This window comes from Cryptosporidium hominis (assembly GCF_000006425.1).
Source record: "Cryptosporidium hominis TU502 chromosome 8 CHRO018136, whole genome shotgun sequence".
NCBI classification, from domain to species: domain Eukaryota; phylum Apicomplexa; class Conoidasida; order Eucoccidiorida; family Cryptosporidiidae; genus Cryptosporidium; species Cryptosporidium hominis.
In genome coordinates, this window is record NW_667267.1 from 1 (window position 1) to 12969 (window position 12969).

Genomic DNA, 12969 nt, shown 5'->3' on the forward strand with positions numbered 1-12969 from the left:
GAGGACGAAGATTTAGGTAAGAATATTCTTTTCTTGATAAAAAGCACGAATTGTCTGGCCAAACATTTACTTTACATTTTAAAGTTCCAGAAAATCTTCCTCTTGTCTCAAATTCTTTAATAACACTTTCAACACTTGAATCAATCCTATCCAAATCATAATATTTATCATAATTTGAAGTACTTGGGTCAAAATTTCTCATAGAAATAGGATCACGAATACAGGAAAATGGCTTTCCATTTAATAACATATATATATATATATCAGGCTCACTCCCAGGAACTGGAGTTAATAATACTCTTCCAGAGAATAAACATCTCATTTTCATATTTTTTTCTTTTATTGTTTTCATATCCTTAAATTCAATATTTTCTGGAAGACCATTAATTTTTACACACCTGTATGGAAATAACTCAAGGGCATTTCCTCCCTGATGCAAAATCCTTCTTTCATGTTTCCATACTACGCAAATGTGAATTTTAGAATGAGCAATATCCCATATATCAATGTCGCTCCAAGCAGGAACATTGTCTAAAAGAATAACATCTACATAACAAAGACTTGCTAAAAAAAATTGATTCTTCAGGTCTTGGCGATTATAAACAGTGACAAGAGGTTTTAATGCTCCTTCAGTTCTTATTGGATATGATACAAATGTTTTAATTTGTATTTGAATAGTTCCAAAATTATTATCACATTTTTCATTTGAGGCATTGGCATCACCACCATTTAGTCTTGAATTTGAGATGTCAACTTTAAACTTTTCAATTTCACTCATTAATGAATTAATGAAAGATAACTTTGTCTCCTTTTCTTTTATGTTATTTTCATCCAGTATTTGTTTGCGATAATCTGCAACCAAAGACATTAATTGATAATGAGGGAGAAGCTTTAGTGGAAATACTCTCCCGGATGTATAGCTTCTAATCCAATCTTCTTTTGTTATAACTGCTGTTCCAATCCAATTAATTGGATCTGAATTCTCTAAATTATATCTTCCATCTCCAATTGCATTCATTGGCCTCCTCCATTTTGAAGCTGGCCTAAATACCCTAGAATTCTGTGAAGTTTCAGAGATATACCCCAGTGAAACAAAAATTGGCATAGGTTCTTTGGAATCTTCATCGGGAGATAAGAGGCGATGAACTTCATCCAAGTTAGGGTTGTAAATGCAATACTTTCCATCATAAATTTGCGCATTGTTGTAATGCTTGTGCGGAAATTCAACACAAAATTTTAAGGCATTTTCAAATTTAGCATTTCCAATATACTTTCCAATTGATTTTTCAGAGCAAGAGATTTCTTCGCTATCTGATTTATCTGAAACTGTATTAATTTCTTTATTATGAACATATTTTACTTTTGCAACATTCAGTGCATGAATATATGTAGTAAAATCACATTCTAGAGATTTCAACTTTCCAGGTTTTGTACAAGGTCTTGCAACTGCTACTCCAGTACATCTTCTTCCTAAAATTGGATCCCACCTAATACCTTGTTGAAGCCCAAATATTTCCAATGGGTCTTCATATGGTAACCACAATACACATATACAATTTACTGAATTATTTGTATAATCATCTTTGTTTGGAAGTTCAAATTCTCGAACACTTGAAATATAAACCTAATAAAAAAAAAGTAAATAAATAAATATCTTTATATTATAAGAAAGTTTGTATTTAAGCAATATGTCAACAATTTTCTTTTTTGTTAAACAATTGCAAGATTACTTTCCTTGGAATATTTTACTTATAGATCAACTTACCTCAACTCCCAAATTAGCAATTGCAAGATTCAGACTCATAGTCTCCCATCCAGAAAGCTATTACTGTCTAACCAGTATTTTGACTGCTCTTATACACCTAATTAGTTTTTCTATATAATTAACTAGCCATTAAATTGCATTACATGCACAATATTAGACCATCCACAAACGATTCCCGCCAAAAGCTCATGGCGGGTCGACTACCGATATTAGAAAAACAAATGTATGCTAATAGCTTTTGATAATATAAGGATTATGTAATGGCGAGGAAAAAATCTAGGATATTAAACTGAAAAAATTAACACGGCAAAATTAAATATTTTTTTCTAATTTATAGCTAAACAACTCTGCCTGCATAATTTAACTACCAAATTAACCTCGATAAAGTTAGTTTGCAAAAAATATGTAAAAAAAAAAAAGAATTTGAAAATTCTTAATATATTTTTCTATTAAAACTAAACCCTGAGAATTTAAATCAAAGTTGTGCATGTATTATTTTCTGTAATAAAATACTCTATTACAAAAATCTAGTCATAGACGTGTGCATATAACATGTAAAAAACTTTAAAGTAAAAAATTAAAAAGATGTGCTCTAAAGATACAAAGAAAAATAAAATTTTGCTAATTTGTCTGTTTAAATATATCTTATATGTTTTGCAAAGATAACTTCTGCTCACCTCTACTTTCTCTTTTTTTCCACAATTACTACTTTCCTTATAACCAAAAGTCAATGTGACGAATGCAATACGTCTGCGTCTCTTTGCACTCCGAAAATTGTGTGATTAGCAATGAAAAAAAAAACGATTTAAATAAGATAGATTTAATATGTAGTGAAATAACAAATAATTAAGGTTTTGAGTAAAAATAGGGAAACCATTATATTAAGAAAATAAGAAGTATTAGACTACTACTTAAAGTGGGATTAAAATCAATAAGTTATTAGGCGAGAGATTGAAATTTAAGGTCAATTATTATACTGACCTAAAAATACAATATCGCGGCTTAAATCATTTTTAAACAATCTATGCAACAGATGAATCCGTATATGGATTATCAGTTTGTGCGAAATCAAAATGACGGTTTTCTACGAGATGATGGAAATTTTGACAATTATTATGAATATGAGCAAGGAGAATATTATGATAGCAACAATCAATACTATGAGGAGGATGAAATGATAGACCATGAAATAAACCAGAATTTTGTTAATGAAGAAGTTAGCTGTTGCCCAATGGAAATGATTCACCGAAGACGTCATTCATTAAGTTATAAGCCAAATATAAAGAAAGGGGTGCGAAGGACTGATAAAAGTAGGATACCAAAATTTCGTAATCCTTGGGATGTTTATGGCGAATTACAACCTAGAAGATCAAAAGATCTGCCATTAAGTTATGATGAGGCACGATTTATACGTGAAATTTGGCAGGATACTAGAGCTCAATACGAGCCGAGCGATGGAGAAATTGAAGAAGAATTTCTTTTTGAGGAAGAATATGATGACTTGGATGCTGAAAAAAGAAGGAATAATCTCGTTAAAAATGGTGCAAATCTGGTCAGGTACTCAAGACATTATGAATTACCAACTATTTCAACTATTATTAAGTCTTCAAATCCAGAACAATTTAGAAGTAGGTCATTCTCTCCTACTGGAGCTCGAATAAATGGAATTAATAGTCCTAAATTTAACAAAGCTAGGCGTGGGTCCAGAAGCCAAATTAGGGGTCCAACGCGACAACAATATGAAGAAGGAGTGAGGGATGATTTCAATTTTGACAAAGGCTATCAACTTAACAAAAATCAATTTGAATATGATAGAAATCTAGAAATGCAACATATTAATAATTTTAGAGATAGAAGATCTGCAAATCAAGCTGATCAAATTCATGGAGAAGTATTCGAATCAAACTATAGAAATGCTAGAAATGGTGAAATAAATCCAAATGAAGCTTTAAGGGAATCCTCACCAAATATGACTACAATTTCATCAGGTCATAGAAATACTGTATTAGGAGTTCCATCAGAGTTTGAATATTGTAATGACACAAATAATCTTCCAATCTCAGCAGGTGGTTCCAGAAGGGCTACTTCTCCTGATCTCCTTTCACCTACAAAAAGTACAGGAAGAGGCCCTCCTCCAAAAATAGGAATATTGGAACCTGTTGAGACTTCTGAAGGATTGATTTCTCCAGTTAATCAACACAGAACTTCAGTATTGAATACTCCAAGAATGGGTAATTTGACATCCAGGTCTTTAGCAAGCTCTAGGCTAGGATTAAATAAACATGGTAATGACCGGTCTGGAAATTCTCCAGAGAAATTTCCTGTAGTTACCCCATCTGGTAAACAGACCATAGTTTTTCATATGCTTCCAGATTGTGAGAGTAATAACTCCAAGGCAACTATTTTTGCTGATCCAGATACTCAAAATGTTGTAACTGAGTTACATATCAAGCCTGGCGTTGATATTAATGTAATATCTACTCCAACAGGACCTGCAATTGAATATGAAATTTCTGGGGGAAGAAATGCAAAAGCACACATTAACTTTTCAACCAATACAAATCCAGATTCTTCAATAAGCATTGGGGATATTCCAAAGATTCAGACTCCTAGGGAATTTCAAGAACTAAACCACGGGTATGTTGCCGATTCTTCTAATTCACCAAAGGGTCATAATCACAGCTATATTGACCGCTCAAGATCACAGAGCAGGAGGAGGTCCTCTCTGGAAGAAAATGGGGTGAAAAATCATTTTAAAAACAATGAATTCACTCCAAATATGGACGGAAAAAGAACATTCAATAATAATGAAAACTATTTGCAGCATTCGCATCATCAAAAATCACATGTTAATCATAATGCAGATAATTATGAAGTAAAAGGAGAGACTAATGCTTCGAAAAATAACTCCAAAATATTAAATAGTACAATTGATGAAGCAGGAAGAATCTTTTCAGAAATAGAAAGGGATATTCAAGATCAAGCAAGAGATGTTGTAGATCTAACAAGAGATATGCCAGAATATTTTGAATTTGACCAAGGAGGTGTCACAAATATTGAAACTAATACAGATTTTCAACATGCTGAATCGTTGCATAATGCGCCTAGATTATTGGAAAAGGACTCTAATAATTGTGAAGTTTTTCAAAATAAACAGCAAACTGCTATCAGTAAATCAATTGAAAGTAACAGTATTATAAACAATGGTGTCACGAAGGCCCATCCAAATCCATTTCTTCCTATAAAAAAAGTTCAAAAAAGAAGTGGCTTCTCTGGTTGTATAATGAATACATTAACGTGTAGTAAGGTAGAATCAAATGAACTCAAGACATTTAGAGCATTAAACCCTGTTGAAATGGTCAATCGAAGTTCCGAATTTTATTAGTTTATTAATTATGACTGCCAGATTTACTATATCATTCAACAATTAATAAGGGGTTATTTTTTGCAAAGTTAAATAATTACTGGATAAAATGTCATTTTTTATATTTTAATTTGTTCAATAATGCAATATTAAGAGACAGGTTCTATTAAAAAAGAGTTGTGATCTAAGCAATAAGTTCATTAAAGGTTTTTTTGGGAATATCATATTTTACAACATTCAAAAAATCACAAACAAATGACATGCAGATGACACATTATCATAAGTCTGCTTAAAAAAAATACTAAAGAGATACATCGCCATTTTAAACATAAATAGAATGATAAATTTCCAGTAAACTTGTAAGACTGTAAAATATGAAAGACAGCAACAATTGTAAATTGAGTATTTAGAACTAAGTGCAGAAATATTCAAGCATTCAGAATAATATTCAGTGATTAGTTTATTAGAAGCTTTAATTGGCTAACTCGTTACCTTCTTGTTTAATTGTAGTTCATACTAGATTAAAAATGTGTATTTATAATGTTTTCTTTTTTTTGTATTTAATTGGCGGTTTATGTAAAGAAAAACTTGTAGACAAAAAAAAAAATAGTTCCCGCCAACTTGTCAAAAATATTGCAATAAATATAAGTTTTTTGAAAAAAAAAGTGTGAAAAAGGAAAATAAAGTGAGATTTCTGAAAAAAGAGGCTAAAGTTAGAGAATATTGGATAATAGATAAACCCAATGGTACAAAATGGAAAAGAAAGCTTTTTTATTGGAACAGGTGGAATTTCTTTGGAAGATGTTGCATTGATTTCTACAAGCGATAAATCTGAATTTGTGGTAGAGCCAAAGTTGAGAGAAAGTGAAGGGTTAGAACAGTTAGAAGATGGAGATTTTTGGACAGGTGACAATGAAGTGGGGATGGTTCAAGAAGGTAAGGAATTGAGTTTAAGTGAGGTAAGAGCATTAATGCTAACTAAAGCAGTGGGAATAGCAATCGACGGAAAGGGAATATCTAAGAGGTTAATGATGTGGTTGTTAGATCAATTAAGAAACAAGGGTTCAACATTAGTAAAGGTGAAATATTTGAGTACTGATGAGTTGACTTTAACTAATTTGCTGGGTGAATATTCAAGAATTTCAGGCCATAAAGTATCAAAAAGAGATGCAAGAGCCTTTACAAAAGGTTTTAGTATGACAGTTTCTCAACTTGCTCTTTATTTGGGTATTTCTTCCTCTTTGAAAAGCTTTGGAGAATGTACTTTGGCAATACTGGTGGAGGCAATGTCTTTTCCATTATGTTTTTTAGCTCACTTATCATCCATTTCTAGTGGTGGTTTAGCTGAAACTACAAGGAACGTTAGGTGGCTTCTAGAGGATTCAAAAATTCAAAGGGAGAATAGATGGAAGAACAAGAGTCTTGGAGTGAAGTTATCTGAGATTTTGTGTTCACTAGGTACTTTGCAGAATTCTATAGAAAATTTAAGCAAATGTATTAAGGGATTCTATACTAAGAGTGGTAATGTAACTACAAGTACAAAAGGTATTGAAAACTCGATTGATTATATTAAGATTATGCCTATTTTGGAGCCACTTAAGAATATTATATCTTCACTTAATTATATGAAAAAATCAAGTATCGAGTTTTTGGATTTATTTTTAAGAGATACAATTAAGGAGGAAATAGTTTCTGAGAATGACTTCTCTAAATTTGCTTTAGATTCAGAGATATCAGTACAAGGTTTAAATATAGAGCAGATATCAAAGTCTGTAACCCCATTAACTATAGAAGATTTGTCTCATATTAACTCTAGAATTAGTGAAATGATGAATGGACAATTTGACTCATCTATAATATTAAGAATATCTACAATGGAGGAGTCTAAGGAATTGATTGATGCATTAAAGGTTTTGACTAATGAGAATATTGAAATCTTTACAATTATTTGTATTTTATCACTTCAAAAGCTTGCCGACAAGAATTACCAACAATATTTATCTAGTATTGAGAAAGCTAAAAGAAAAGTAAAAAAGAAAGTTCAATAGCTTCTCATGAATCAAAGAATATCCATGAATTTAGACAATTTATGATTAACTTGATATTAGATTCACCAATATTTGAATCAAGTAAAAATGGTATTGAAAGTAATATTTATTCCAAAATACTAGAGATTTTCCAGGATGGAAAAATCTGTAAACTTGATTCAACATTAAAATATATTACAACTCCTCAAAATCAATCTCTTAGACGTCCAAAAATTCCAAAAGGAACTCAAGATGTTACTCCTCAGAAGATGGCAATTAAGAATCTAGTTTTTGGAATGATTAGAGAAGTATATAGAGCTCATGGAGCAGTAGAAATTGATACTCCAGTATTTGAACTCAAAGATACGCTTTTAGGTAAATATGGAGAAGATTCAAAGCTGATTTACGACTTAAAAGATCAAGGTGGAGAACAGCTTTCACTTAGATATGATCTTACAGTACCTTTAGCTAGATATATTGCAACATCTGGTCTTGACCACCTTAAAAGATATCAAATTGGAAAAGTATACAGAAGAGATGAGCCTCAAATGGCAAGAGGAAGATTTAGAGAATTTTATCAATGTGATTTGGATATTGTTGGTCATTATGATTCAATGGTTGCAGACTCTGAAATCATCAAGATTGCAACTCAAGTATTATCTTCCTTTTCTAATTGGATTGGGCAATTCATGATTAAGATAAATCATAGACAACTCTTGGATGGTATACTTGAAATTTCAGGAGTACCTAGTGAGAAATTTAAAACAACCTGCTCATCTATTGACAAACTTGATAAGGAACCATGGGAAAGCGTGAGAAATGAAATGATTAATATTAAAGGCTTATCAGAATCCAGTGTTGATAAGATTGGATCAATAATTCAATTAAAAGGAACTCCATTTGATGTTTTAGAAAAGATTAAATCTAATCAAGAAATGATGGAAAATAAGAACATTATGAAAGCACTAGAAGAGCTGGAAACTCTTTTCAAGTATACAAAGAGTTGTAACAACTGTATTAACTATCTTTCTTTTGATCTTTCTCTTGCTCGTGGATTAGACTATTATACTGGAGTTATATATGAAGCCGTATTAATCTCAAATGAGTTAAATGTTGGTAGTATTGCAGCAGGTGGAAGATATGATCAGCTTATTGGAATGTTTTCTCAGAAAAATATCCCCGCAGTCGGCTTTTCTGTTGGAGTTGAGCGTATTATGAGTATAATTGAAAAAAAATTCGAGACTTGTAAAACTTACAATCACTCCTCAAAAGGATCTTTCACGGATGTACTTATTTGTAATATTGGTGATTCCTTCCTTGAATATAGATTCAAAATTGCGTCATTATTATGGGATAATCACATTTCTTGCGAAATTTCCCTTACAGGAAATGGAAAACTTAGAAAGCAACTCGACTATGCTTCCAATAATAATATTCCTTATTGTATTATTATCGGAGAAAGCGAAGCTTTAAAGAAGACTGTTCAATTCAAATTCATCCATAATAACCAATCAGAAGCAGAAGCAGAACAAACTACTTCTATTTCTTCCCAAGAAGTTCATATTAATGATCTTGTTTCTCATATCCAATCAATTATTTTACAATTTGGATCAACCTATTCTAAATTCTCTTCAGAATTCAAAATGTAACTCTATCACATAATTGTTTAAAATTAATACCAAAATTGATAAACTACTCAAAATCTCGCTAATATATTAAAGAACTAATTAAAATTCATTTTATAGGCTTTATTAATCACTAAATAAATAGATTTAACTATAGTATTCTATATATTTTCTATTCTAATTTTTTTCTTCTTCTATTATAATAATTAAATCAAATATTTCCTACTGTAATTACAAAAGAAAAAAAATGGTATTATAATTATCTCTTTCATTTCAATAAATAATGACTTTTGTTCAAGTTTATATTATAATTCAACTCATTAAAAAAAAAAAAAAAAAACATGCAACGTTGGCGCGCTCTCTCTCTCTCTCTCACACACACATTTATTTTAAATTTATTTTCGTGCATGCAATTATTTATAATTAAAATCAAGATTTATCTTTTAATACACGAATTGGACTATTAAATCTCTTTGAATGTTTTGGTGAAAAGTGATACAATTGTAGTCCATAATCTTGGAATCTATGTATTGCATAATCACCAATTAATAATAATATTCTTTTAAAATCTCTTTTTGGTATTGATAATAAAGCTGTTTTTTTTCCTTTAGATATTACATTTGATGTTCTTTCATCAAAACCTTTAATTATTGCCCATTCACCAAAATATCTACTTCTTCCTATTGTATAATCACTCAATTCTTCCATATCACCCATTGGTACACCTTCTATCATTACTTCTCCATCAGCAACAATATAAAATCTTAAATTTTCTGTATCACAAGGACCCATCTCTAGAATTATATCATTATCCATAAATATTTCAATTCTAAGACAACATGCAAATTTTTCTAATACATTTATTGGCCAATCACGTATATTTGGTGTTTTTAATAATACTAAATAAATATTCTTAATCTTTTCAACTCTATCATTAATCATCTCAATTATTTGATCAATATCATTTCTAGATAATAAATATACTATTGAATCATTTTTTGCTACTAATGATACTTCTGATGCTTGTTTTAATGAATAATATTCTTTCCAACCATATAATTTTATATCATCTTTTTCTTCTTTAACAATTATTTCTTCTAATTGAGAATCATAACCAAAAAATCCTGTCTGCATTACTGATAATTCTCCTCTATATAAAATTACCATTGGTGCATTTGGATCTCCTTGATTAATAAATTTTGAACCTTTTTTTACTTGTTTTCTTTCTAATAATGATATTAACCAAATACGTTGATTACTATTTAATACTGTTAATGGTTCAATATTATCCAAATTTGTTAATAATTTAATATTTTCTCTATTATCTAATAATTTTAATTCTTTCTCTTTTTTACAACTAACATCTTCATATTTTGTTGTTAATTTCTTATAATCTAATACACCATTACTATCACATAATTTTGATACTGATCCTCCTCCACCACCAAAATAATCTTGAGCCATACTAAATAATCCATATCCTGATTCTTGTTCATGTGCTTCTTTTTTACTTATTTCACCTGATACTAATTTTGATAATGTTGTTAATGATATTGTTTTTGTTTTTAATACATCAATTTGTTTTAAAAATAATTCTGTTGCTTCTGGACGTGTAAAACCTGCTCTTCCACCTATTACTATAAATGTATCTGTTGATATACTACCACCTGGTACTACACCTCCAACTGTTGTAAATGTATTAAATACACTTCCATCTATTTCTACTAATCTTCTATTAAAATCTTTTAATGATAATTCTGAAATCTTCTCAAAATTTCTATAAAAAGTACCAATATATAAACGATCATCTAATGGAGAACAGAAATTTGTAAATATTGTTGTAATATCTGTAAATGTTGCTTTAATATGTAATACTTTTGTTTTATATTCTGCAAATGCATCAGTATCTATCCAATTTCCAATAAATAATTTATCATATTTTGGCCATTTTATTATTAAATCTTTATCTGGTTGACTATCTTCATCAAATAATGTTATTGGTGGTTTATTTTTCATTTTTTCTTTATTTTCTTTTGATACACATTTTTCATACATATAATTAAAACAATCTCCTAAACTTATATGTTTTCTTAATATTCTTGATTGTATATCTGCTTTTAAATATTCTAATGAAATTTTTTTCTCACTTTCTGATAATTCATTATTATCATTATTATTTTCATCTATAGAATCTTTATCACTTTCATCATTACTATCACTATTATTATTATTTTTATTTTTATTTTTATCATCATTATTACAATCTTCATTATCTTCTTCATTTTCAATATTATTATTACTCTTTTTTCTTTTTTCTATTTTTAAATTCTTTCCTATTCCAACTTTTGGAATTAATTTTAAATCAGGATATCTTAATTTTTCTTGTATTGGAATTGGATTTTTCTTTTCTAATTTCTCATCCATTTTTATTAATTCTTGTTTAATTTCATCATTTAAAACTGAATTAATTATATCATCAGATATTGTAATAATTATTACTGATTCACATTCTGAATCACAATAACAACTATATGGANTATTTCATTCTATTGATTAAATATTTATCACCAATACTTGTTCCTGATGATTTTTTTCTATAATTTTCTGGAATCTTTGTTAAATCTTCATCTACTATTAATGAAACAGATCCTTCAAATATTAATATAAAACTTTTGGCTAATTCTCCTTGTTTAAATATACATGTTTTTGATGGATATCTTGTAAATATTGAATTATCATATAACTTCTTTTGATTATTTGAATCTAATTTACTAAAAACTTTATCTTGTTTAAAATAATCTTCAATTGCTAAGAAACCATCTTTTAATTCATTTATTTTATTTTTTAATTTAATTTCCCATATCTTTGGACTTAATTTCCATAATACTGTTTCTTCATTAGTTCTTAAAAATTGTTTACTTGGTTCTGATTTAAACATTCCAATTCCAACAACATCACCAACTTTAAATGTTTCTAGTATATTTTCGCCATACCATAAAGATTCAATAGAATCAACAGCTCCAGAAACTATTACTGAAAGTGAATAACCTTTTTCATCAATAGCTAAAATTTGACTAGATGCTGATAATTGTTCTCTCATAAAGAAATTTTCTGCAATATGTAATAATTCTTCTCTTCCTATTCCTTTAAACTCTTTAATTTTTTCAGATGTTAATGCTTGTACTACAATATTTAATTCAGATTTTCTTTTATCTTCATTAATTGGTATTTTTCTTTGTGGTACAACTCTCCAAATTGCCCATTGTGAATTTCTATTTGATTCATCTTCATAAACTTCTTTTGCTGTTATATGACCTTGTAAACATTGTATTACATCTTGTACTTCAACATATGCACCATCAATATTTCCTGTCATTTCTTTAAATAATGATTTTAATGCATTTTGATTATATCCAGAATCAATACAAATTTTAATAAATTCTTCTTCTACAATAGTTTCATGATCAAATAGATCCTTTTTCTTAAAAGCTTCTTCAATGGTACCATATATCTCCTTCAAATGATTACCTATTATCTCAGGATCAGCATTTTTAACTGATTCTAATTTATATAAATATGAATACATTGAACCAATAGTTAAAGAACCACCTTGAGATTTTGTAATTTTTCCATAAAATTCTTTGTTTTCTGCGAAACTTAAAAAAATATTCAATTTTTCAATAAAATCTCCAAATTCAGATAATGTTGCATTTTTATTACCAAATTTATCACCACACATCTCTTTATATGCAGCAATTCCTGTCTTATAAACCTCCTTGATTCTACTTCTTAATCGATCTTCCAGTGGTAAATTCTCTGTTTCTGGATCTAAATTCATTAAAATTGCTCTTTTTGTTGGATCTTTTTCAAAACTATTCAAATCTTCCTGAGTTTGAAAATCTAACTTATTAATATTACTACTTGATGATAATTTCTTATTCAATTTCATTTCATTTTCAGAATTTGATGATTCAGATTCTGATCTAGATGAAGAACTTGATTCTGATCTAGATGTTGATCTAGATCCTGATTTTGAATTTGAACTTGAACTTGAACTTGATTCTGATTCTATACTATTTTCCGAATTTGATCCAGAACTTAATTTATTTTTTGATTCAGACTTTAATTTATCCTTTGATTTAGATTTTGAAGCAAATTTTTGAATCTTTCTCTGAGTCTGATGATCCA

The 12969-nt window shown here is 29.1% G+C and overlaps 3 protein-coding genes across 3 annotated transcripts; 2 read left to right on the forward strand and 1 right to left on the reverse strand.

Moving 5' to 3' along the window:
• The first annotated feature begins 2789 nt into the window (after positions 1 to 2789).
• Positions 2790 to 5150, forward strand: Chro.80462 (hypothetical protein). The annotated part of the gene is made up of 1 exon (XM_661428.1): positions 2790 to 5150. One exon carries the CDS (start codon positions 2790 to 2792, stop codon positions 5148 to 5150), a length of 2361 nt encoding a protein of 786 aa, XP_666520.1.
• A 2068-nt stretch (positions 5151 to 7218) lies between these two features.
• Positions 7219 to 8805, forward strand: Chro.80461 (histidyl-tRNA synthetase (Histidine--tRNA ligase) (HisRS)). The annotated part of the gene is made up of 1 exon (XM_661429.1): positions 7219 to 8805. The coding sequence occupies one exon, from the start codon at positions 7219 to 7221 to the stop codon at positions 8803 to 8805; it is 1587 nt and encodes a 528-aa protein (XP_666521.1).
• Positions 8806 to 9210: 405 nt separating this feature from the next.
• On the reverse strand, positions 9211 to 11205 carry Chro.80460 (reticulocyte-binding protein 2 A). Its single annotated transcript, XM_661430.1, has 1 exon — positions 9211 to 11205. One exon carries the CDS (start codon positions 11203 to 11205, stop codon positions 9211 to 9213), a length of 1995 nt encoding a protein of 664 aa, XP_666522.1.
• Positions 11206 to 12969: the final 1764 nt, after the last annotated feature.